Genomic DNA, 26,648 nt, shown 5'->3' with positions numbered 1-26,648 from the left:
CTTAATTTACTAATAATTAATCAGGTATTGATCTCACAGAGCAGAAGGCGCGTCTGATAGTCAGCGAGAAACATTTGGCAGCTCTGAAGACTCAGGAAATCTTAGGTTAGTCTGGCGGCTTCAAACCACCAGTAGATATTCCAAACGTTTTTTCCGAGGAACTATAGAGGAACACTTCCCCGAGGATCTCCGTGGCCAGTAATGGTTTTGGTCTTTCAGTTCATTCTGCTCAACTTTCCTTAATGGAGTCCAGACTGGCCGCCAGCCTCAACACTACGACAGGTACATTTTCAATCGGATAAACACTTTCATGACTGATCTGCACTGTGGAGTCAATATTTGAATAAAATGTGATGTTTGAGCAGCTCTTGAGGTTCAACTGAAGTCCACAGTGAAACATCTGGAGCAACTGGAGACCCTCTGTTCAGGTGGATCTCCAGCTAATTCCCTGTTCATGTGCATTATAACACAAACATAAAAGCATAGAGAGGGTGGAAATGTAGAAGATCCACGCAGATTTCATGAGGAGCTCCTGAACTGTACGATGAAACTGTCCTCTGCAGGCCTAGAGGTCCGACTGAGTCTCGGTGAAGAGCATGCGGAACATTTGAAGAGTGAAAACTCAGGTAAATCTGGAGGCCTCAGACTATCCATAGGTGTTCAAACCTGTTGCTGAGGTACTGTAGAGGATCAGAACAGGTTCCCTGTGGAACTCCATGATCAGTGTTGGTCTCGGTGTTTCAGTTCATTCCGCCCGACTTTCCTTGATGGAGACCAGGCTGACTGACAGCCTCAACAGCACGACAGGTAAGTTTCCCTTTACTCTCCAGATTCAGTCAATGGTGGGTCTTAATTTTCTAATAATCAATGAGATCGATACCTGACCTCACAACAGTGCTGGAGGTCCGACTGAGCGTCAGTGAGAATCATCTGGAGGCAATGCAGACTGAACACTCAGGTTTGTCTGGAGGCCTCAAACCATCAGTAGATATTCCATACATTTTTCTGAGGAACTGTAGATGATCTGAACAGGTTTCCCGGGAACTCCATAATCGGTTATGGTTTTGGTGTTTCAGTTCATTCAGCTCAACTTTCTTCAATGGAGTCCAGACTGGCCGACAGCCTCAACATTATGACAGGTATATTTGTAATTCAGATCAACACATTCATGACTGATCTACACTTTGGGGGTCATTCATTGTTTTCATAAAATGTGATGTTTGAGCAGCTCTACAGGTCCAACTGAGCTCCGCTGAGAAACATCTGGAGCAATTGGAGACTCTGAGTTTAGGTGAATCTCGAGTAGATTCTCTGCTCATTAGCATCATAAGACAAATATAAAATCATAGAAAGGGTGAAAGTATGAAGGATCCAAGTAGGTTCCATAAGGATTTCCTGAATAGTCTGACAAAACCGTTTCCTCTGCAGGTCTAGAGGCCCGACTGGGTGTCAGCATAGAACATGTGGAACTTCTGAAGAGTGAAAACTTAGGTAACTATTTTCTGTATTAAGTGAGTGTTATCAAGTCTCTTTCCCAGTGGTGTATTCACAGTGTAGTGATAAAAAACTGTAAACTGATCTCAGAACAGGAAGCCAAGCTGTCAGCTGTTTCACTGAAACTGAATGTGACTGAGGAGCAGCTGGACCAGCTGTTGCAACAGTCAGGTGACCTGATGACATCACATCTGTTAGACATAGTTTTTCTCCTCTGTGTGACTGAATGTACCGGACGTTTCAGCAGCAGCAGCAGCTGAAGAGACAAAGTCCGTCTCCCTGCACTTGACTGCCGCTCAGAGGGACACCCGAGGTATGAGCTCACTTCTTGTCGTCGTTCTTTGGTGGCTTGCATTCCGTGATGTTTGTGTTTTATCTCGTCCGGACAGAAATCCGTTCCAGACTGGAAGCCGTTGAGGTTCTGAACGCAGGTGAGTCACCAGGAGTGATGAGAAAATCACAGCATGAATAAAAATTCAAAGTTCAGTTTTCTGTCTACTTTCCAGTCATTGATTACTTGAAAATTCATAATTTTTCAATACATTTTCTTGTCCGTATCAGATCATTTTAAAAACGATTCAAGAGAAATGGCAGTGGTAGAAGTAGTAGGAGCAGTAGTAGTAATGATAGCAACAACAGAAGTAGTAGTAGAAGTAGTAGCAGATGCATGGTAGCAGTACTAGTACAAGTCGTAGCTGCAGTAGGATCCGTCAGAAGGCACCAGGTGGGATCGGACTGTCAGACAGCCGGGGGTTTTAGACCTCACCTCTCTGAGGTTTTAACCAAGACAACATTCACACACACACTCACACACTTCTTCTTCTTCTTCTTCTTCTTCTCCTTTTGGCTTTTCCCTTCAGGGGTCACCACAGCGAATCAACCTTCTCCATCTAACCCTATTCTCGGTATCTTCCTCTCTCACACCAACTACCTTCATATCCTCTCTCACTACGTCCATAAATCTTCTACACACACCCGCACACATACATTATACATAAGTAGACGTTAGCTGCTTTTCCTGCTGTCTAATTTAGCACTGCCTTACAAGCTGCACTGTTCTGAGTAGTTTGTCTACTCTGTTGTTTTGCAAATATATATTCTTTGCACCCCTTCTTGAGCTGCCACCTTACCATGATGGAGGGGTTTGCGTGTCCCAGTGATCCTTGGAACTGTGTTGTTGGGGGCTTTATGCCCCTGGAAGGGTCACCCAAGGCAAACCGGTCCCAGGCACGGGTCAGAAGAACACCCATGAGGAGTAAAGACTTTGGACCCGGTTTTCACTTACCGCCGGGGACTCCACCGGGGTCCCAACATGAAGCAAGGCCCAGGGGGGGATGCCAGATGGCGAGTGGGCCTGGCCGGGCACAGCCCGAAGGATTGGCATGGGTCCCTCTTCCCCTCAGCTCATTACCCACAGGAAGGGCCAAGGGGGTCGGGTGCAGTGTGACCCGGGTGCTGGGTGGAGTGGAGGACCTTGGTGGTCTAACCTTTGGCTGCAGAAGATGGCTAATGGGACATGAAATGTTACCTCTCTGGGAAGGAGCCCAAGTCGGTCATTCGACCATGTCCCAAGGACAATCCTGTGGGGGTTGCTTCGGGTTTATTGGGTACCGAACTGCATTATACGGGCTGTTCGGTTCCAGTATGACGGGTGTCAGAGCTTGGTCAACATTGCCGGTTGTAAGCTGGAGCCACTTCCGGAGAGAGTTGGACTCTGCCAGGGCTGCCCTTTGTCACAGATTCTGTTCATAGCTTTTATGGACAGAATTTGTAGGCGCAGCCAGGTCGTTCAGGGGATCTGGTTTGGTGGCTGGCGGATCGAGTCTGCTTTTTGCAGACGACGTGGTTCTGTTGGCTTCATCGGGCCATGATCTCAAGCTCTCACTGGAGTGGTTCGCAGCCGAATGTGAAGCGGCTGGCATGACGATCAGCGCCTCCAAATCCGAGACCATGGTGCTCAACCGGAAACGGGTGGGATGCCCACTCCAGGTCGGGGAAGAGGTCCTGCCCCAAGCGGAGGAGTTCAAGTATCTCGGGGTTGTGTTCACGAGTGAGAAAAGCATGGAGCGGGAGGAGATCGATAGATGGATCGGTGCGGCATCTGCAGTGATGCAGACTCTGTCGTGGTGAAGAGGGAGCTTAACCAGAAGACGAAGCTCTCAATTTAGCGATCGATCTACGTTCCCACCCTCACCTATGGTCACAAGCTGTGGGTAGTGACCGAAAGAACGACATTGCGGATACAATCGGCTGAAATTAGTTTTCTCCGCAGGGTGGGTGGACTCTCCCTTAGAGATAAGGGGAGAAGTTTGGGCATTCGGGAGGAGCTCGGAGTAAAATCACCGCTCCTCTGTATAGAAAGGAGTCAGATGAGGTGGCTCAGGCTGGCCTGGGAATGCCTTGGTGTCCCAAGACCGACTCTGGATAAGCGGCAGAAGATGGATAGATGGATGGATATTCTTTGCGAATTATAAAAGCAAACTGAACTGTTAAAGACTGATATCTCGGCAGCTTCTCCACATCCGCTCTGCTTCTTCTTGTTTCCCCGAGTCAGAGTGGAGGGACACGTGGTGGGGAAGAGTGGTAGCCATTGGTGGCAGAGAAATAGACAAAGAAAGAAAAAACAAAAGGGCCTTTGCTACTTTTCAGCGCCAATTATGTTTGTAAATAAACCCACCGTGTTCTTGAGCAGTCTCTATTAAAATCCAGTCAGCCATGTCGGAGACCGTCTCCAATTCTAGAACGCTACAACTTACCAAACATGAAACAGGAAGTCACATGCCTGCGTTTACAGGGCTGGCGATGAAGGTGAACATCACCCAGCAACAAGTGGACACTTTGGAGAGGAGCGACGAAGGTAAGACACCAGAGAATACGTTTGCTGATTGATGATAGTGAGACGAGGACGGTTTTAGCGATGACGAAGATGATAGTGAAGTCTGACTTTATGAAAAGTTGATATAAACATTAGAGCTCCTGAAGTTTTGAGATCAATGACTTGGCTGTTTTTGGTTAAACACGATATGGATTCATCAATTGATTGTTAACAAAATCGATTGACTTAACAACTGCTGGATTGTATGTTCCAGAGTTGAACCGTCGTCTGAGTCTGAGAGAGGAGCAGATGGACGGCCTAAAGTCGGAGATCCCAGGTAAGAATCTCGCCCGCCTCTTCCTGGTGCTCCCGCACCTCCTCGCGTGTGGACGAGCACTGGTTCCCTCAGAATAAAAGAATTGAGCCAAGTCTTGGTTGCAGACGGCCTGAAAGTAGCGTTCTCTGCCGGACTCACCGACTCGGGGGCTGTCGGGCCATTCGACCAGGAGACCACACTGATCTTCTCCAAGACCTTTACTAACGTGGGCCAAGGCTACGACCCTACAGCAGGTGCTTATTGAGCCGAGGCCAAAGTCAGTGTTTTGTCAAGATCAGTTAATGTTTAAAGGCCTGTGCATCCTCCACGAGAGTACTGACATCCATCTCCGGGTGGTAAGAACAACAATAAAGTTAGTTCTTGGCCATCCTTATGAACATCCTCAAGTCTTACAAGGCATCCTTAAAACTATCCATCATTATACAACCTTCTGCACCAGCGTAAAAGTGGGATCGACAACCCTTCTGCTTTTCCCCCCATTTCAAATTTTCGACAAATCATGCAAAAGTTCTTGGACACAACACGAGAAAAAAGTTCTGCCCCGATGACACGTCGAGATAAGGCTGTGAGAACTCCCAAACTGGGGTTGTAGGTAAGTCCATTCTCACAGCCGTGGAACAGAGAACACGTTTCTTTGTTCACGTGGAGTATGTACAGGCCTTAATTGACTCAATTAATCCGCTACAATAAGGATTTCAGCAATCATTTAAATAGGATGATTGATTATTGTATATTGATTTATACTCATGATTTCCCTGTTGTTTCTATTACTGATTAGAGAAAAAAACATCAACAATGGAAATCTGCAGTAAACCTGTTCTTTCATAAAAAAGTGATTTGTGAAGTGATTTAGTTGTATTAGTTTATTTGTTTATTGGTTTATTAGAATTAGTATATATATATATATATTAATTACAATTTGGCAAATTGTAATTGCATTTTTATTTCCAAGCAGAACTTGATGGAATTTTATGAGATTTTGGTTTGAAAACAGTGGTTTATTTCAACCTTGTAGAATTACAATCAAACTGTTTCATGTTGGTCAATTTAAGAACTTTTTGATCAATAACTTATCGACTTTAACTCGATTTCTGTCAACCTTCATTGTCAGACATGTTTGACCTCTGACCCCCGATGGCTGGGACGAGTTGGCGCGATTATATCCTCCTTTTGCTGTCGTCCACAGGTGTTTTCACAGCACCCATCAGCGGTGTTTACTTTTTCAGCTTCACAGCAACAGACTTCCTGAAAGGCTACATGGGCGTGTATCTGTACAGGAACCAGCAGCCAATCAGCTTCAGCCTGGACCTCAACTCCCACGGCGGCTACATGTCGGCCTCCGGCACCATGGCACTGCAGCTTGACAGCGGTGACCGGGTTTACCTTGGTCTGCCGGCCAGCTACCGTCTCTATGACGACCCCCGCAACTTTAGCATCTTCAGTGGCTTCATGCTCTTCCCCCTCTGACTTTCATTCTGAGAGGACAAGTGGCTTAATGCTCTCTTCTCTTTGACCCTCCTAGGCTTTTCTTCTGAAGGGACAAGTCACTAGTGAGTGAGTTCCTGTTTTTTCTCCTCACCTATCCTTGGCTTCTATTCTAAAAAGGCCAAATTATTCTAAATTAAATGTTTAATTTTAACATTTAATTTAGAATAATTCCAGATCTAAAAATGATCCGCGTTTTAGTTTTTCGGCGAGTAAGCGAAGTTCCACGATAAAAAAAAAACTGCTTTAGTGCATAATGCAGTATACTATATTGTAAGTATTGTATTCCCTATCGAATGATTAGTCTACAAAATAAAGTAATAAAGTAACAGACAAAACTTAAACACTGTGAATAATTACAATTTTGTAATTCTTATTGAGAGGTTTGATCAATTTTGGAAATCTGACTCCAGCTGTAGGTCAGAACTCCTGTAGTTCCAGCAACCCGTCCTGTGTGCTGGACATGCATGACCCACATCTGATCCTGGACCAGGACAGGGTACCCCTATTTTATGAAACCCCTCCATCCGCCAACCTGGAGGTGGGCTGGGCTTCTTGTCACTCAAGGACGTCAGATATATTCCATGCTGAAACGGTTCTGGTCCTCATCTGGGTTCCTGTGTCTCCTCACTGGGTTTTCTTTTCACTGGTTGTCCTTCTCACTCTCCCACTTGTCAGCTATAGGTTTAGTTTCATCAGGTTTGAAGACCTCCTCTTCCAGAAGTTCCCCTGCAGCTGTAGAATAACGCCTGGCTTAACAGGCTCCCTCCAGAGCCTCCGGGCAGAACCACGAACCCCCAGTGGGACCATCAAGGTGCCACTCGTGAGCTTTTAGAGGGCCGGACTCTCCGCCTGAGGCGGAGCCACAACCGACCTCAGAGGCTTCCTCTCCACTTACGATGCCACCTGGGGGTGACTCTCACCCTGCAAAGGGAACTAACGCATGACCGCCTCACATGTGACTGTGGCATCCAGGTTAATTCACTGTCAATCAAATAGCCTTCAGGCATCAGAGCAGGCCCACCAAATTTCACTGGCCAACACACCAAAGATAAAGTCCTTTCGAATATATTTCTCAATGTTCAACTGACAAACAATTAAAGTCTCACACTTTTATTGATTTTTGCACAAAAAAAAAAAAAAAAAGAACAAAATGTTAGAAACGAGTCAAAAGCCCGGAAGATGAACAATAAAAATGTCTGTCGCTGATCGTCATTAAGAGATTGTGACAACACTTTGTCTTTAGTCCTTAAAAGAACAGCAGCAGAGTCTTCGTCTTCTAGGTCCAGACAAACATACCGGTCACATGACCGAAAGTCAAAGACTCGCCGTCCAAACATGACTTGACTGAGTCCTTTGGCTGTGCGTTTCCATGGCGACAGAGGACAGGAAGTGACATCAGCAAATAAATAAAGACTGTTGTTTCGTAAACTGGAAAAAGAAAATGTACACCAAAATTGAACAACACTGTCAGTCATATTGCTGTCTCTCGCTTTACGATAATCAATAAACAGTAGATGCAAAAATCCCTCAGATGGACGCGAAGACACTTTTGTCCAAAAACCATCTTTAGAAAAGAATTTCTACAAAAACAGATCAAAAAGATCGAGTCATTCGATTAAAAATAGAAACAATTAAAAATCCATCAAATCAAAATGGCTTCTGGTTGTGTGTGCATGAGTCCACGTGGGTTTTTGAGTGTGCAAAGTGGTTTATGTGCGTGTGCGCAAGTGTGTGTGTGTGCACCAGTCCATCTGTGTGAGATCTTGTGTGTGCACGTGCGTGTGCATGCGGATGACTCCTTGTGTGCCTGCATGTGAGTCGGTATGAAATGAATACATGTGTATCGGTGGGGTATTAAAAACAGCGGATCAATACCCTTTCAATGACTTAACAGTACGAGATCTGTAAATGAATTGCACCCCATCAGCTGATCAATCAATGGACGGATCGGCTGACACTTGTTTTGCGTTTGTCGAAAATGTTTTTTCTTCCTGTTTGACGTTCTTCTGTCAGATTTGGTTTTCACGTCTTTTGTCAGTTGGAACGTCGCCCAGAGGAGAAGAAACGTTCTCCGGGAAGAAAATGTTCTCTCTTTTTAAAAATTCTTTTAAATGTTCTTTGTTTTAAAAATCCACTGAGAGCCGGGAAACTTTAAGACGGGGCCCCTCTGGGCTCCCAGCTGCTTTGGAAACCCTTTATATCATGTAAACACTGCCTCCGGGATGGAGGCGGAGCCTGGAATGTGACTTCCTGTTTTGAGGGTTGGACCTGGAAGGGACGAGTCACTGTCTCCCTTGTTCCTGACCAGCTGCAAAGGAAGATGAAGGTGAAAGTCATGAAGAAGACGATGATGACGATGGCGGCAGCCTCCTGCTGACAGCCTGCAGCAGCAAGACAGAATATTCCTCCAGCAGCGCTGCGGTCTTCACCCCTGCTGCCCCCCCCAGTAGTCCTCCCTCGGCCCCCAGCAGTCCAAGCGGCAGGGAGTCCAGCTCCGCTCTCAAGGCCTGGAAGGCGTCTGATAGGACGGTGGCCATCTGTTGCTGCTCGGGAGCGGAGTCGTCATGGCAGCAGCCACTGACCTGCAGAACCAAGTAAACATTAAATCCACACCAATCCACACCTGGTTGTTTCCTCAGAATGTCTGGTTCTTGAGCAGGGGTGTCGAACTAATATTCACCGGGGGCCACATGAGCATAATGGTTGCCCTCAAAGGGCCACATGTAACAGCAACAGTGTAAATTTAACTACCGTAATTTCCGGACGATAAGCCGCGACTTTTTTCACGTAAACAACGATGCGGCTAATATATGGACTTTTTTGGGTGGGGGGACGCTAACGAGCTTCACGCCGCTAAAACGTTTATCATCGTCACATCGGACCGATGAAATGAGCGGGAAATTCCGAGTCCGTTTGACTCCGAAACCGAAGAAGACGACTTTGACGGTTTTAGTGTGCAGGAGGAAGCCCGAGATAGCAATCGGCTAGCCGTTGCGGCTTATATTGAGGTGCGCTCAATAGTCCGGAAATTATGGTAAATGTAACCAAATGTAATGTAAAATCAATGTAACTACTCAGCGTTAAATAACTCTGACTTTATTACTCAGTCAAATACAAATTTTGTCTTTTAATTCTTAGACAATTTGTTGTTTTTCATGTAGGCTAACTCTGTCATGCCTAGCTCCGTGTTTGGTGTCAAAATGTACATTTTACTCTTTGACAACCGACACAACAACAACAAAAGACATACTGGTTTTTCTCCTTGAAGTACATCCATGTATTCACCCTCCCATCTTTCTTTAAGTAGCCTTCCATCTGCATCAACTTTTCTCTCCCTGGATATTTAGGGATCATTTGTATTTCTCAATTCCACTTGTTGAAAATCACATTGACGTGGATACACTTGAGTCTAATGGCGGGATGCCGTCACTTCGTGGGTAACATGATCGGCATGGATTGCAGGAAATGCAGTTTATGGTCAATGCACGCGTTTGACTTATTTAAGACAATAAGACCTTTTAAGATGTTCTTACGAGCTACATAAAATAACGCGGCGGGCCACGTTTGGCGTTCTAGAGGAACTGTGAAGTGGTGAAATTGAATATCTCCATTTGTTTATATTTCTGTGTACAGCTGCAGAACCTTCACGCCTTCAGCCTTACCTTCCGAAACAGGTGGGCCGCCCTCTTGAAGCAGCTCTGCAGCTCATTGGTGAGAGCCCTGCAGGCCTCCATGCTGATTGGCTGACCTAAGGGGTGTAGGAGTTGCAGGTTAGTCTAATGTTCCATGGAACCAGCCAGAACTAGTCAGGACCAGGGCCCAAACCTGTGTCTTCATTGTCCTCCGCACATGCCGGGGTCTGAAGCAACACCTCTTGCTGAGGAGGCCCAAGCGGGGAGACAGAGACGGGAGGAGGGCGGGTGGAGCAGAGAGCAGGGGAAGGGCAGGCCTTGGCAGAGGGGGAGAAGGTGGCGAGGCTAGGTTTGTCTGGGAGCGGATATCCTGTCACACGGGCCTGGAGACCGCGGGGGTGGGGCCCCGCTTGGTTACCATGGTTACCCGACGAGGAAGACAAGGGGGGCGCTGCAACGACGGGGATAACGGCGGCATGGGGCTGCGCGGGCAAAGCCGAGCTGTTGGGTGTCACGGCGACCGAAGGACATTCTTTGACCTGAGAAGAAAAGGATGCCGTGGCTAACAACGAAGATAAAGATGAAGCCACCACCGTGGCGGGATCCTCGGCGTGCTCGTTAAGGTCGTCGCCCACGGAGATGGAGCGGGACATCTTGGCCATGGAGCTGGCGGTGGGGCTCATGTAGGAGCGAGACATGGCCGCCGCTGCTGCGCCAGGGCAGGAGGAAGAGGAGGACGACTTCCTGGCTGTCACCACTGTGATGTTTTCTAACTGGGGTGATCTTGGGGACGCGGGGCCCGGTCTCTGAAGGGGTGAGGTCGTGGAGGGGGGGCGTCTGGGGGAGGAAGGGAGGGTGGTGGGACGCTGAAGAGGGAGGAGCTGAGGAGACCCTCGAGGCACTGCCGGGGAAACAGAGACGCCTGAAAGGAGATCGGCAATAATCAATACTCAGGGTGACATTGATCCCGTAGAGGGGGGGGGGGGGGGGTTCAAGTTATGGTCCTACCTGGGTCGATCAGCAGGCTGTGGACTGACTGGGACTTCCTCAGGCCCGAGGCCCGGGCAGTCGGACTCTGGGTCCTTTTGGACTCAGATGCTGTTTGGATCTTCTTCTTCGGCAGAGAAGATCGCGGTGTCTCTTCCAGCTGCTCCAGACCCTGCTGGTTCTGGTTCTGGTTTTGGTCCTGGTGATTGGTCCAGTCCTGGGACTGGTGCTGGTCCTGGACTGAGGGCTGCCTTTGAATCTGGTCCTGGTTCCAAGACACCCTCCTTTCCCTGGGGTGGTCCTTGTTTTGGTCCAACAGAGGTCGAACCTCAGAGACAAGGATGTGACACCTGGCCTCCACCGTCCCCCCACTGTTCCTCGAGGGGAGCGGAGGAACAGCCCGACTGAGGAGGAAGAAGAGTCAGTCAAACTGAAGAAGGACGCAGAATGGGAGACGGAACAGGCGGAGCGATGTATTGCTTGACTGGAAGATGTTCTACCTGGTGGTGGCATTCTGTGAGAGGAACCTGGAGGAGATGCTCAGACTCTCGCTGGAGCTGTGGGAGGCTCTACTTGGACTTCCTGTCAACAAGATTTAGCAATTTGTTTCTGTTGGTCACGTGGCCACAGGACTAGGCGGTGTGTTCTTACCTGACCCCGCGAGGTCGGCGAGCGTCACAAAGTGTTCCTTAAGAAACGCTTCCTGGTCCGGAGTCTGAGGAACCTGACGGGACTCCGGCGCCTCCTCCTCTTCCTCCTGCTCCGAGGAGTTCCCGTCCAGGCTGAGACGCTCCACAGGCTCCAGGCCTGAGGGCGGATGGAGAATCAGACGATACCATGATGCGTTGGTAGGGGCAGGATCACATGTCGGCGCCTCACCGTCGCCTGTAGGTCCGTCCGGAGTGTTGAAGCCCAGCGAGCAGCCGCTGTCCGGGCTCGGTTTGTCCGGCCCACCGCTGGAACAGGCCTCCTTCACCTGGAACTCACTGACAGGATGGGATCACCAGGGGTGGGGTTAGCACAATGCCCCCCTTTCAATCAAATCCCTCCTGTTTCTGTAAATGTCCCACCTTCCAGCCAGGCTGACTCTGTCCTCCCATTGGTCAGGAAACAACACCGGCTCGTCACTGTCAGGGCTATGATTGGCCAATGGGATGAAATCTGGCCTCTGATTGGTTCTCCCCTCGTGGTGCTCCACCTGTTTGGTCAAGAAGGACGTTGGAGCGTGCAGGACAAATCCTGAATGATATTCTCAGAAAATTCACTTCAACTCACCTGTAAACTGGTGCTGCTCCCCAGATCCTGATTGGTCCAGGCGAGCGCCGCCTCAGCACACTGCCCCCTCCTGGTTGGGCTTTTGGGGGAGGGGCATTTTTCCACCTGAGGGGACAGGAGAAAAATCCGTCAGTGTTTTATGCTCTTGAAACCACAACAACTTAACCCTACAAACTAATTTTCTATCCCTCCACTTCCTGTTTTCAGTGGCTGTGGTGAAATCACTTAGACATGGATGTGGGGTTTGCAGGGGATCTGTCTGTTGAAGTTTGAAGTGAGGGCCCACATTAACTCTCTGCTAAGAAGGGATCCTGAGGTAAGTACAGGGGACTCACGCTGTCACTTGACTTTAATAACGTCAAAGTATATTAAACGTAAGAGACATCTGATGTTAGTGATCCCCCCCCCCGCCCCTTGTACCTCCTCCTCCTCCCCCTCAGGTCTGTAGGACTCCAGCAGTCTCAAGTCCAACATGGACTTCGCCATCAGAACCCCGTCAGTGCCCCCTGTCCCAGACCAGCGGCGGCGAGGCAGTCGTCTCTCCGCCTCCTGAGGAGACACCGTGACTGTCGATCGATGGCCGCTGCTCAGATTCCCGCGTGACGGCCGAGACGGCGGTGGCTCACCTTCCTGCCGCTCCAGGCATCCAGGGCATCCTGTCTCTCGTCTGAGGTGTCTGCAAACAACACAGGTTTCAACGTGCCTACGTATTACTGCTTCTTCCGCCTGTTGTCACCATAGTAACCAACCTGACTCCTCCTCCAAGCCTCCTGCTGGGATGGCTTGACCACTGCCTGCCTCCTCCTCCTCCTCCTCCTCTTCCTCTTTATCACTGTCTGAAGAAAGGTTGACAACCTGGGGCGACACCTCCCTGAGACACAAACACAACACGATACAATACACACACACACACACATTATAATGAGGTTAGTATAAAAAAGTGGCCAAACAATGAAAACAAAGTCATGAACCAACGTATAAATCTGACAAATCAAAGTCAGTGTCAGTTTACATTGATATAATCTGGCAACTTGTTTCGGATTTTCCGATCAAATCAATCACATCCGTTGAAGGTCACCTGAGGGCCGGGCCTTTCTGCTGAGGAACCTTCTGGAAGCTGCAGCGGTTAGGAGTTTGAAGGTCAGCTAGCCGCTGCCTCATTCTGAGGGTCAAATCTGGACTGAGGCGCCACACAAAGATGCAGCTACACACACGGACACACACACACACACTTTAGTCAACTATGTCTTTGCTAATTGCATACATGTTGTGGATCACACCTACCTATCTCCAGACACAGTGATCAGGTGTCGACAGTCACTGCTGAACTTTAGCCCCGTGACGATTTCTAACAAAACCACAAGGAATAGTGCTTTAAAACACATTTAAATTTGCACTTCAAGCACACACACACACACACACACACACACAAATACACATACCAGAGTGTCCGAACATGGTGGCCACACACTCTCCAGAGTACAAGTCAAAGATGCTGATGTTCTTGTCTGAACAGGAAGTGGCAATGTAGAGCCCCGAGGGGTCGATCTGCACCTGCAGATGAGAGTTAGCTGGCGCCTGCCACCATCACCCTCCCCCATTACAATAATGGCAGCAGATGGTGGTGCCGACCTTGATAAGTGTCCCGTCCTCACCCTGGGAGCCTTTATACATCTTTTTCTGTTTGCCGTTTGAGATGTTGAAGATCCTACGGGGCGGAGACATCGTCATTGCCAAAATGGATGCTAACCTCACTAACGCCATCAGCCTCGTTGCCCGTTGTAACTGTCAACATTGTGACTCTTGTCCCCAAGCCTGCCGTTATCTACTCCTTAACCATTTTGACTTCATAACCATTTTCATCGTCATCGTTGCTTCTCCTCGCCCACCGCCTACTCAAGTTATCTTCTTTGGACTTGCTGTCATTAAGGTTAGTGTCAACCAGTCAGCGAGAGCTGTCCCCCTGATAGCCGCCATGTGACATCACAGCGAGCAACAGTGTTCATCACCTGATGCTTCGGTCCTGGCAGCCCACAGCGGCGTACTTCCTGGTAGGTTCAACATCCATGTCGTACAGCGTGGTCTTCCTCACGGCGTGATGCGTCCTCTGGAAGACCAGACCCTCGTCCGTCTGCCGAGTCAGAGAGAGACTCCACGTCAGAGACGGACGGCGGGTCAATCGATGACACGAATGTGGCATCACTCACCTGCTGAGCAGTGCGGAAGTAGACGCTCTTGTCGGCTCCACAGCTGATCATCCTCACCTTGCCCTCGTTGGCTGACAGACAGGAAGGACATGATGTCGAACAAAAAGTAAGGGACTGTGTTTCAATGAGCTTCTGTAATGTTGTGAAGGAACAAACCAGCCAAATAACAAATGCAGGACGCAATAATTCCATGAACTGATAAAATGGGACCTAACTTTGTTCTAAATCTATCTAAATCTATAATATAATCCTTTTTTCTTTCCCTTAGATTTTCATCGGTCAGGTTAAAGGGTCAAAGGTCTCCTACCTGCGAACCTGACAGCAGTGATGGAGGAGGAGTGTTCATCAAGCGTTTGGACCAGGCTGTAGCCCCTCGCGGCGTCCAAGACGTGGATCAGGCGGTCCCGACTGGCTGTCGCCAAAAACTGCAGACCTGCAACACTTGGGACTGTTGGAACCCGGCAGTATAGTCCCCTTTTATTTACAGTTAAACGACTCCTTCTCTGTTTTTTGTTTATTTCTTGCCAAATTTTACATTTAAGAAAGAATCTTATAGAATCTAGAAGAAAAAAAGATGAATAGAGTAATTTACAAATTTACACACACACACACACGCACGCACGTACGCAGTCATCTGAGTCCGTCACAGATTCATTTAACCGTTGAGCTCTGGTTAGACAGCCCAAGATCCTATTGGCTGAGTCAGACATATCACAGCTGAGGCCAGGGGAGCTGTGTCACAGGGAGGACAGTGTTCAGCCAGGGGCGGTGGGAAACTAAATTGCAAGCATGAGAATCATAGAAAGGCCTTTTCTCCAAGGTTCTTCATGGGCCAAAGCTTCACACTGCAGAAGGTGTGTCACAAGAACTCTGACATGATTCTGAGTTAACACAGTAACACAAACAGTACAGTCAGTACGATAAGGGATGTTGAGTGTTGTATATAGGCTTCTCAAACGCATTCCGCAATAATCTGCTTTTTGGTATCTTCCATTCCCTTTATACCATTTTTAGTTTGTCTTCTATTGGACCATTTATCATATATTCATCCCAGTCATTCAGCTAACATTTGAAAATACTTGAACACATTTCCAAACAATCACCAATCATCCTGTGACCAACAGCTTCATCCGAGACCTGTGAGTTTCAAAAAAAAAGTTTTCCATAAAAATCTGGTTCTTCTGTGTCCAGAAACAAACCTGAATCGGGTTTGGAGAATTCAAGGCAGAGGATCTCTGAGTCGTGAGCCTGAACGTTTAGGATCTCCTCCATCATGTGCAGGTCATGGATCCTACACAAAACAGACACAGAGCAACACACAGAAAGAAAGACACAAAGACACTTATATCTTAAGTGATAAAACAGTAGAGGCACTTGCCCCTTAACTTTCAGGTTAACATCCATATAACTTTATCTATAAGTGAAGTGGGGATGCAGCTCTGAAGGTGTGATGCTAACCGAAGCAATCTACAGGAACGAGAAGAGGTAACACAAAGATACATATACTGTACCTGAGGACCCCCATGCGGTCCCCCGAAGCCAGATGGCCCCCATCCGGACTGACTCTCAGGGTCCGGATTCCCAGGCGGCTCTGGTCAGCCTGCTGAGCCTCGGGGCCCGAAGACCCCGTCTTCTCAGTGCTACACCCAGAAACATTCACGCTGTCAGCATCCAGGAGGCTTGCAAGGTTGTTGTCCACATAGATGACCTTGAACAAGTCCTGCAAGGTCAAAAGTCACACAGCTGAGCATCCGGTTTTCTCTCTGACACCCCAGAAACTCGCTCACATTACTGGTCAGGGTCCAGCCCTGTGAGAGGATAAAGAGACTGACCCCAGACCTATGACCTCAAAAAAAATTCAAAGAGTGAATGTGTATGTGTGTGTGTGTGTGTGCGTGTACCTACATGGCTCAGGACATTGCGGTTCAGGAAATCGAGGCCTTCCACACTCCACAGGCGGATGGTGTTGTCAGAGGAGCAGGACAGGAAGCAGCCAGGAGGCAGACACCTCCCTCCCCCTGGGTACACCTGCAGGAGACATGGTCGAAGCTATTGACATCATCATGTCAGCTGATTCGGGGTGGTGAGCCCTGTTCATGTCAACAGACCTCCAGACTCCAGACACATGACGAGTGATAGAGGGCGGAGTAGAGTTTTCCTGCCCTGCGAGGGTCACGGAGGTCACGCACATCCCATACGTATACGCTGTGGTCATTGTAAACACAGGACAGCCAGCGGTTGCAGGGGTCAAAGGTCACCGCCACCGTGTCAGGGTAACGAACATCCGGCCGGGAGGAGAACAACTGACTGAAGAACAAGATGAGAAACGCACGTTAAAGATAACTCTGTGTGTGTGTGTGTGTGTGTGTGTGTGTGTCCAAGTGTATGTATGTCTGTGCTTGTATGTTTTACCTTGCATCCGTTATGCTGCTGATGTCGGCACCCAGGTAATGTGGGCGGGGCAGGGTACAGAGGAAGTGCAGATTGGCGGGGCTGAAGGCTCGCACCATACCATCAGAACACCCACAGAAGATGAAGTCATCAGTGACAGACAGGCAAGTAGCCTGAGACGTCTGCCGAGAAAAAGACAGGTGAGTCCAGCCTCCTATCTGCTGGTCACATGACCCGCCATCCACCTGTGATGCCAGGAAGCAAATTCAAACATTGTGACTATGTGTCTTCTAAGAAATGTGAGTGCGGGTGAATGACATGTGCTATGAAACCAGCTTATGGAGTGAGAGGACGCTCGTGGGTGTGTTCGAGTCAGAGACTTCGGCCGATGAGGATGAAGCTTGGACGACTGTGTTTCCGAACACTGTTCGGTGCTAAAACTACACGAAGGCCTGAACACAAAACATGCGTGAAGGCCTGGCGGCGGTGTGACGGCGAGGACTAATGGCATGTTGACTTACGGAGGCTGAATCGACCCTCTACACAGGAAGCAGTACAGGAAGTACATCCAAATTTCAGATAAAAGGCTTGTATTCACAACTTACTACTCAAGTTTAAAGACCTTTAAGTAGACCAGAGTCCAGATCAGTACCAGACCTGGACCAGGTCCAAACCAGACCAAGTAAAGATGTGGTTTTGATCAGGTCCTTGTCCAGACAGGGTCCAGGTCAGGTCCTGATCTGCATCAAACTGGGTCTAGAACACATCTTTTCCAGCAAGCTGGTCCTGCTCATCTTGCAGGGAGACACGCGAGTTTGCCGACTCACCCGGAGCTCCACCCACTTGTCTAGCAGGCGCCGTTCATTGAATTCGCACAGCAGGCCAGACCCCGTGATGCAGAAGGTAGAGGCCGCCTGCCGACCCCGCCCACATGCCACATCACAGAAGAAGTTGTTCCTGAGTTCACCCAGCAGCCCTGAACGCCCCAGCAGAGGCACAGTGGCATTGACCTGCACACATGACCACGTGGCAACACATGAGAAGATGACATGGCAGAACGATAGACTCTGACGAGAGCCAGACAGAAACCGCAGGTACCTTGGATGTCTTACTGTGATCCAGGTACCAGAACTTAACGTGTCGGTTGCCGGCCGTGACAAAGTAGGAGCTGTCGTCTGAGAAGGAGACGGCGGTCACCTTACTGGACACCTTATTGGCTGCAACCACCACATTTTTCTGCACAAGAGGAGATACGTTGACAAGTTTCTTTCAGGGGGTCATATATCATTCATCAATTGTCTGTTGATGTATTTCTGTCGATTAGCCTGGAAGCGATAGGTCGGTTAACCCCAGTCAAATATTAGAAAGGTCACTGTCTGCAAGGTTGCTCCGGCAGCTCACAACTGGCATGCCAATTTCCCATGCTCTGTTTCAAATTACCTTCCAGTTCCAGACGTTGACCATCATGTCATGCTGGTAACCCACGCTGACAATGTATTTTCCGTTGGGGGAAAAAGCTACGCAGGCGACTCCATACTTGTGTTCCTGAAGCTCAGCGACCTGCTGCCGCTCCGATGCTTCCCAGATTCGGACCGCTGGCATGTGGCCACTCTACGGAACAAGACAGGAGTCAGCATACAACTGGATGACACTGCCCGCGTTCCAACTGATTAAACGGTTATTGCTCACCTCTCCTGTGACCACATACTTCCCATCTGGTGAAAAAGCTAATGTTGTGATGGACTTCCTGGAATAAAAATGGATGGTTACTATGAGCAAAAGGCTGTGCCATGAGAGAAGCAATCAGAATGCGGCGGATTGGACAGAGGATTGCAAGTGTTATACCTGGAGGTGTTGAAGATGTGATGCTGCTTGTTCTTCCGAGGATTCAGGAGGACAACAACACACCTAGAAACACACACACACACACACACACACACACACACACACACACACACACACACACACACACACACTAAACCAACTATTCATAAAAAACACAGATAACATTGCATGATTTATGTGACTGTGTGCATGTATGTTTGTACCTGTGTGTGTGTTTGTGTGTGTGTGTGACTCCCAACCATCAAATCTCTTCTGTTTAATGCATGTCAGATCAAAGATCAATAACATGAACAAATTTTGAGCTCAGTGGCTCAAAAAAAAAACACACACACAAGATACTTGATGTAGGTTTCCTTCCACAACAGTGGGTCCATGGCAGATTGGATGAAGCCAGCAGTCAGCTGACCTCACACACACGGCACGCATCAGCAGACTGTGAGTAGTAGAACGTCCTGCTGACTCAGTCACCACTTTTATAATCTTCTCTCTCACTCAAACTTTCCTGTAATGCCTGGCTAATGCTCTGCAAACATTGCACTCATGCAGACGGTGACACGCTCAGGTTGCATGGGACTTTTAAATGAAACTCTTCTCTCTCTCTTCTCCTTTCTCAAAGACTTGGGTCTTTATTTTCAGATATGTTTTTCATCCATTACTCAAGTCTACTTTTAAACTATATACTTTAATTACTGCATAAATAATAAAAAAAACATTAAAATAACACTATTTCAGGGAGATATTCATTTTGACCAATGATGGTTTCAGGGTTCTCCATGTTCAGAACCTGGAGAACAGTGCAGGCACGCTTGAAACATGCCTAACAACATCTCTCATTGTCATCATTCTTCTCACAAAGAGTTTTGTTTTCTTTATTCTTCTGGTTCAGATCCAAGTCCACACACCAGGAAGTTGCCAACATGTGAGTAATGTTCCTGGGACGTTCCTGTCCCGCGTGTTGCCCATAAGACTGTAGATTAAAGCAGGAATGTCTCTGTTCTCCGTCTAAAGGACTTTACAGGGTTAGCTGTATGATCAGATTATCAGATTAACTGTCATTGGTTTCAACAGCCTGGGATGGGGATGCAAATGACGTGTTCTACAAGAGCAGGGACCCCGGAGGCCTCAGGGAGGTGAGGACACTTCAGAAGAACCTCAGAGGATATACAGTGGGAATATGATGGTTCCTGGGTCTCCTGAGAAGAGATAGGACACTTCTGGTTCTCAGAGGTGTTTCCTGGGGAGTGTCTTAGCTCAGTTCAGAGGACAGTTTATGAAACATTCCAGATTCCAGAAGCTCTCGCTGGTCTTTCTCCAGGACCCCCGGCTGGCAGTTCCTATCACAGTATCCTTCTCCCAAGATATTCACTATCCCTACTCTGCACATGTCCGAACCATCTCAGTCTGGCCTCTGACTTTGTCTCAAAAACATCTAAGCATGTGCTGTCCCTCTGATGGACTCATTCCCGATCCTATCCATCCTCACCACCCACAAATGGAACCTCAACATCTTCATCTTTGCTACCTCCAGCTCTGCCTTAATTGTAAGGTTCATCGTTTTTATTTCTCTGTAGTTACTACAACACTGCATGTCTCCTTTGTGCTTAAAAACCTAGCACCAGCACACTTCACTACATTCCTATGGCATCCTCAAACTCTTAAGATCCAGTCGAATGATATGATTACAAATCTACGGCCATCACTTCCATACCACCATTGTACAGAATAATATCAGAACCAACTGCATTTCAACTCTTCATCCCCTCCAATGTCCTCCTCGCTTCATCTTTAGTAATCTCTGCAACTTTGCAGTCACCTCTTCTACTCTTGTTCTCTCTCATTCTTCCTCCATCAACCCTCCAAAGTTCTTTTTACATCTTCCCATCGCACTTCTGGCACCTGTTAATACACTTCCCTTTCCATTCTTAGTCACTCGAACCAGCTACGTGTTCTTCCCTCTATCGCTCTGTTTCACCAAGCTGTACAAATTGGTATCTCGTTCTTGACTGTCCAACCTAGCATACAGGTCATTGCACACGGTTTGTTTGACCTTTGACACCTCTACCTTCACCTTTTACTGTATCTCCTTGCACTCCTGTCTGCACTCCTCAGTCCCCTCAGTGACTCAGGAAATAAATAAGTAAATAGTTGAAAAATAATGGGGGGAAAAATTATAAAAAAAAAAAATCACACAACACGCTTCCCTTTTCAGTTTCCTCCACTTCATCCACTTTTCTGTCTCTGTCCTCTTCATCTTCCTTGTCACCAGGGTCATCCCACAAACCACCATCCTATGCTGTCTGGTTACACTCCAACTGACTGCTACTTTGCAGTGAATATTCTCCTTGAGATTACGTAACCTATGCAAGATGTAGTCTACCTGTGAGCTCCTGGCTCTGCTCTTATAAGTTACCCTATGTTCCTGCCCCTCCTGGAAAAAAGGATTCACTACAGTGATTTCCATCCTTTTTGCAAAGTTTACCACCATCTGTCCTCCTGTGTTCCTATCCTGGATACAAACCTTCCCAACACTTCTTCATCAATTCTGGTGCGTGTTACCACTCTCTCACCTCTGGGGATACTATGCATCACGCAACCGTTCCTTCTCTTCCTTCTCAGATTCCACCTATGGGGCATAGCCAATAACAACATTGAACATCACATCTTCAATTTCTATCTTCAAACTATTTCCTCTATCTTCCATTCTTTTTACCCCCAGAACATCACTAACAAACTCCTCCGTCAAGATAACTCCTACTCTGTTTCTTTTTCCATCATTACAATTATATAACAACGTAAATCATCCTTGCAAGCTACTAACGTTGCCAACTCGTCCCCTGGACACCTTCCCCCTCTGCATCATCTCAACCAACTTTCTACCTTTTCTTGTCTTAGTCTGAACATTCAAAATCCCTACGCTATAGTCCAAGCATCTTACCTTCCCTCTTCGTCCTCTGCTTACGAACACGCCCTCATCCTCGCTTCCACTGGTGCCCTGTATGTTATCTGCACTGATGGTGATCATTGTTAACCTGAAACTCAGCTCATCGGATATGGAAGTCAGAGGTTTGATACGTATTTTAAGTTTGGCACAGATTTTACATCGGATGCCCTTCATGATACAGCCCTCTGCATTGTTCCAAGCTTGGGACACACTAAAGGAGAACATTAGCATGGGCCCCCTTGGCAGTGATGTGCAGCCAGTAGAGACAGGGGAGGCTGGGCCTCACCTGTCATCGCAGAAAGATAAAAATGCAAAATGAAAAAATAAATTAAATGGTTACATATATTCAGTGATTTGTACTATAAAGTTATTTTCCGCATAGCTTCACCATCGTTAGTTTTTTTTTTTTTTTCAAAATCGCTAAAAAAAAGTTCACATTTACCGTTTAAATATGAAGAAGAGACGTGCGGTGATGACGTCAGTGCCTCACCAGCCATGAACCTCACCACACGTCACATAACATAATGTGTCATAATTGTCATCAGCAGCAGAATTTTCCTGGCATTATACCACGTGGATGAACGAGCACAGAATATATATATATCCCAAAAACTTAAAACAATTTCATAAAAGAAATATTCCCTTGAAACAGGTGAAATGGGTCCAAAAAAAGAGACTGTATGGTCTTGTATGCTGGAACAGTTCTTTGACTAGCAGTAGTTGTCTCATCTTTCCTGTCATAAAGATTTTCTGCTGGGTGTTGAATCCAGGCTTGCCCTGTTGTTCTGAAGCCGCTGTTGCTGCCTATCGGTTTTCTTTACACTTAAAATACACTGCGACACTGGAGTGCTGTGGCTTAGCTTAGCAGGGCTTGTTTTACACTGGATGTCTTTCAGTTTCTTCCACTTCAGCCAGAACGTATGATGGTGCGAAACATGGTGCATGCAAGTGGAAAGCAAACCAGGCTTTTAAAAACCTCCCAGGTGTCTGTGTGATGCTTTGTTAATGCACGCCATTGACTGATGAGTTTTTTCTTACATCAGATTCTTTGCCTCTTGATTTTGGAAGGGAAACAGCTGCCTTACTCTGCATAGGTGAGTAGTGTCTGGATTTTTGATTCTTATATTGATAAACATTGATGAATTGATTGTTACCATAATTACAGCTTTTAACCTCAGTGTTCCTTTACCATCTATTAGTGTGTTTGTGAATATCGGGTCACGTGACGAAAGAGGATCCTGTGGGCGGTGGGGTCACAGGTTGTAAACAGTCGGGTGAGTCACACCTTGATGTTTCACCTCCAAACGAGGTCCGTGTGTTTGGTCTACAAACCAAACTGATGGGATCAAAGTGACCCTTGAGAACCGAGCAAAGGAGAAGCTGGAGGGAAACGTTTCAATGTCCATCTCTTCATCGGACCAGGAAGAATGACGGGAATGTCCACCCCCTCCTCTGGGTGGGGAAAGCTGACAGCTGATTCGCTGATTCTTGATCAGATGAGAAGATTGAGTACGGATGACAAGGCAAGGTTCGGGGGAAGAAAGTGGGTCAGAGACAAACAGGCCTTCACTTTCTGCCATGAATCCACCCGTGATTAAAATCTCTTATTTCTCATTCTGTCACTGATCAATGAGAAAAAAAATGATAGTACAATATTTCTTAAATAGGTTTCACAGCATCCTGTTTTTTTAACCAGAGGAATCAAGGTGAAAGAAAAGCCGTTCGCCTTGCAGATAGAGCTACAGGGTGAAATAAATTCCCGCAAAAGATTAATGAAATATAAAAAGAGAATGAAGAAATGAGACCTTAGACATTTAATCATTCAGAACCAAAGTGAACGTAGCAGCAGATCCCAGTTCGGCTTCAACCTGTATCCTCCTAGCTAAAGGTTATTGGCGAGTGCATTGGACATGTGTTTAAGACCAGACTATGTTTCCGTTCTATCAAGTAGGTTCCCCAGGATCGAACAGAAGTGGCCAGAAGCTGGTCTCGGCAGGTCTTACCCGGCAGGATATGCCAACAGTCCAGTCCGGGGGTCACAGGCCAGAGCTCGGTTCCCCGCAGCTGTGATTCCCAGAACTTTCTCCAAAGTTACCTGCAGAGAAAAGTTTATTAATTTATTAATTCATGGTTCCCCAGACAGACCTTTATTCTTTGTTCCCTTAGACTAGGATCCACTGGATTACTTTATGACAGACTATCAAGCCGCCTTGGAAATGTGTCTGTCTGCTACAGCTTCGATGTGTTTGCTGGACCCAGAATCATGCTGAGTCTTTAAACAGCCCAGATCCAAACAGGGAAAATTCATGACCCTCTGGCAGCTTTTCACCCAAACCAAACTCGGGGATCCTTTCAGGTAGAATCTAGACCTTGAACCAGTTCCAGTGTGCATGAGAACCCATCTTAACAAATCAAATCTGGTCATGTTTCCCTGGCTGTTCAGTCCATCGGGGTTTGGGGTTGAAGACAAGTTGGACTGGGTAGAGCACAGTCCAAATAGGCTACCTGTTCAGGTTTATTAGCACGTGCGACTCAATGTATTTCACACTGACTAATACTAAGCTAACGCATAAGAAAACATCCAGCTATGAGTCAACGTGTGTGTGTGTGTGTGTTTGTGTGTGAGAGAGAGAAGGGCACACCACGATTGTTTATTATTATTGATACTTCTAATAACAATGATACTGTGGGGGCACTAGGGGCGGTGCCTCACACCATACAGGGCTGTTAGCTGGAGGCATGGTTTATATCCCGAGGGTTTCTAGTACAAGGTGTATCTTTGTCTGTTTGGTTACAATGTTGAGAAAAAACTAATGATATTGTATTACTATTATTAGTGCTCCTACAATTTAAACGATTGTCAAAAGTTCTATTATTACCGCACAATCTGTAATATAAATGGTAATATTATGAAAATTGAAGCAAAGTTTACCTGACAGTTCTTTGTGTACTAAAGTTGTGTGTAGAACTTGAAAGACCTGTATGTCTGTCAGCTCAGAGACAATTTACAACCCCAGTAACCTCAGGCTGAAAACAAGACCACAGCTCCTGCGATGCCGGTACTACTACTTGGGTACTGACTAATACTACGTTATAGAATATTAGTCCACTCTCTCATTTACATCTGCAGACACATCAAGAGTCTTGATGAGCCCACTGCTTTTGGACTGTGAGAAGGGGAGCCCGGAGGGAACACAAGCAGGAGAAAATTGACAGAACAGAGTTTAAATCAAAGCAGAAACCCTCTTGCTGCCAGGCCGAAGTGCTAACCCTGCGCCAACGTGCATGTCCATACTACCGGTACTAATATTCTAGTTGCTCTTTTCCACGACTGCATGCATGACTGGTCTCCGTTCTTTTTGCGTTTCCATGAGGGTTAGTTCCTGGTACTTTTTTAATACTCGCTCTGTTGAGTCCCAAACGAGCCAATATTAAATCTTGATGACAACAGACGGCCTGCTACTGGTTGGCCTGAGGATGTCATCTCTGAACGCAGCACTCAACACAAAAAAACGTCACTTTTAGAAAACCTGCAGGAGGGCTCCATGTTAGCATAGCTGCTGCTGCTGCTGCTGCTGCATCTCCCTGCCTGTATCCTTATCTGGCTCATCTCTTGATTTGTGTGACAAAAAGACAGAAACCAAGCAGCAAGCACACCACGGCTTCCATCCCCTTACTTGTTTGTATATTTGGTGTCACGTATAAAACAACATCACGGCAGCTTGGCACCGCTGTGCTATGACGACCCCGCCCACATTGAGGAGGCACAATGAAGTAATGGAAAACCACCCAAACCCAGTGGCGTCATGCTTGAAGTTTGTAGTGAGAGAGCACCAATACTATACACAAATATATCAACACTATATACGACAATTGATTATCATGCTACAAGAATGGCAAATTTTAATGTGCAACAGCTCTGAGTGGAGGTTGAGACAGAACCACCAGCTAAAAGAACCATCATTAAGTAGAATTTGCTACAGGTAGCATAAATGATAACGTGAGTGCAAGAGACTGGACCAGTTTATGCTCCTGCACCTGCAGGATAGATGGGTCAAAGAAAGCGACGATAACTAAGTGAACTGAGGGGGGGTCCCGTGTCTCACTGGAAGTGTCAGACGGCAATGAAAAGGAATATGAACTCTGTTTAACCTCCTGACAGGTGATCGGTAGACTGTCAAAAACAGGACCCGAATCGGGGACCGAGGCTGCACTCGTTCGCTGAACATAACATGAAAGCGGACAAAAGATGTAACGGTCACCAGGCTCTCGTATTCATTTGTCCGGGTTTCCATCTCTAATTCACTTTGAGGCCTCCCATTGGTTTTCCTTCTTTCTCCCACCATAAATTTCCCATTTTTCTCTTAGAAAGCATTTCCACTCTGTACCACTTCGATTCCAAAGTTGTTTATCCCTCGGTTCATCACTTGCTTTTAACTAAAATGGCCCAAATCTTGACTTTTTCTAAACTTTTTTGTTTAAACATGCACCCCTCTGCAGGATTTGCAGGCGCAGAGACACCCCCTCTCTCCGGCAGCAGGGGGCAGTAAGGCGGCGATTCGTGTGGATGACCAGATTTAAATCAAATGGAAAAAGATGCGAACTGGGGCGAAAATCTCGGAAGACAGAAACCTGGATCCACGCTGACCATTTCAACCCCGGCGCCCAAACGAATCATTTTTTGTTCTCTTTTACTCTATGCACCACTTCCCTTATTTTCAACACTGACAAAGCTGAAAATGATTTTGTGAGAAGGTAGCTACTTCCGGTCATCAGTCACGTGACCCTCGCCGGTCATGGCAACCTGTCGACGCTCCCCGTTCAGGGAGGATAAGCGATTCCGTGGCCGTCCTGTGACGTCAGGGATGTATTGACGTTAAAGCGCGTTAGTGACGGAGTTACCTTGCCGCCCAGCTCCTCTTTGTGCCGCGCAGCGCCGCTTCGCCGCCGCAGCTTGATAGACGGCGAGCGCAGCAGGTTCTTAATGCGGCTGCGGATAGTACCGCTCGGCTCCGCGGCCATCACGCTGTTAGCTCGGCGGCTAGCTGCTCGTCAGCGGCCGGAGTCCTTCTGAGCCGCAGCTGTCATGCCGCCCGCGGTCCGAGCCGGAGGCGGCTTCCACCCCCCTGGTTCCGCTTCTGCACCGACACGTATCAGCGGCTCTGGTTCGTTGGCTGATCCGCATCGTATTCTTCCGAGGCGAGGAAGAGACGCGGTGTCTCTGACTCCATCCAGA

General features: G+C 47.4%; 2 protein-coding genes across 8 annotated transcripts in view; one reads left to right on the top strand and one right to left on the bottom strand.

The window, feature by feature from the left end:
* LOC147237540 (uncharacterized) overlaps positions 1–8,594 on the top strand; it is a 15,776-nt gene extending 7,182 nt beyond the window's left edge. For 2 of the 3 annotated variants that reach the window (XM_086150610.1, XM_086150590.1), the window contains 16 exons: positions 40–105; positions 220–282; positions 366–428; positions 564–626; positions 745–807; positions 896–958; positions 1,077–1,139; positions 1,229–1,291; positions 1,429–1,491; positions 1,585–1,665; positions 1,739–1,807; positions 1,884–1,925; positions 4,289–4,351; positions 4,584–4,646; positions 4,751–4,879; positions 5,833–8,594. In XM_086150610.1, coding sequence (XP_086006736.1) covers positions 40–105; positions 220–282; positions 366–428; positions 564–626; positions 745–807; positions 896–958; positions 1,077–1,139; positions 1,229–1,291; positions 1,429–1,491; positions 1,585–1,665; positions 1,739–1,807; positions 1,884–1,925; positions 4,289–4,351; positions 4,584–4,646; positions 4,751–4,879; positions 5,833–6,113 — 1,298 coding nt within the window. In that variant the 3' untranslated portion in view covers positions 6,114–8,594. The remainder of the gene's footprint in view (positions 1–39; positions 106–219; positions 283–365; positions 429–563; positions 627–744; positions 808–895; positions 959–1,076; positions 1,140–1,228; positions 1,292–1,428; positions 1,492–1,584; positions 1,666–1,738; positions 1,808–1,883; positions 1,926–4,288; positions 4,352–4,583; positions 4,647–4,750; positions 4,880–5,832) is intronic. The other variant, XM_086150600.1, reaches the window with a different exon arrangement.
* Positions 7,229–26,648, bottom strand: mapkbp1 (mitogen-activated protein kinase binding protein 1). Of its 5 annotated transcripts, XM_086150556.1 has the most exons (32): positions 26,315–26,648; positions 23,416–23,507; positions 18,472–18,534; positions 18,316–18,373; positions 18,067–18,237; positions 17,725–17,862; positions 17,454–17,636; positions 17,148–17,165; positions 16,648–16,808; positions 16,344–16,542; positions 16,141–16,263; positions 15,747–15,955; positions 15,435–15,526; positions 14,543–14,668; positions 14,236–14,306; positions 14,038–14,159; positions 13,661–13,736; positions 13,471–13,582; positions 13,313–13,376; positions 13,107–13,232; positions 12,778–12,899; positions 12,655–12,704; positions 12,449–12,577; positions 12,029–12,133; positions 11,824–11,951; positions 11,633–11,739; positions 11,405–11,560; positions 11,254–11,335; positions 10,775–11,157; positions 9,960–10,688; positions 9,797–9,882; positions 7,229–8,716 (listed from the first exon to the last, which is right to left on the bottom strand). In XM_086150556.1, the coding sequence occupies exons 1-32, from the start codon at positions 26,432–26,434 to the stop codon at positions 8,468–8,470; spliced, it is 4,650 nt and encodes a 1,549-aa protein (XP_086006682.1). In that variant the 5' UTR covers positions 26,435–26,648; the 3' UTR covers positions 7,229–8,467. The 5 variants fall into 5 exon arrangements, with proteins under 5 accessions (XP_086006682.1, XP_086006666.1, XP_086006705.1 ...); XM_086150540.1 differs by having other exon boundaries at positions 11,405–11,739; XM_086150579.1 differs by lacking the exon at positions 17,148–17,165.

Source organism: Fistularia commersonii, chromosome 1 (assembly GCF_037954325.1).
Source record: "Fistularia commersonii isolate RoL2024-O1a breed Wild chromosome 1, RoL_Fcom_v1.0, whole genome shotgun sequence".
In the NCBI taxonomy this organism is placed as follows: domain Eukaryota; kingdom Metazoa; phylum Chordata; class Actinopteri; order Syngnathiformes; family Fistulariidae; genus Fistularia; species Fistularia commersonii.
The sequence above is the reverse complement of the archived record's forward strand: the minus strand, read 5'-3'. Positions and strand labels throughout refer to the sequence as shown.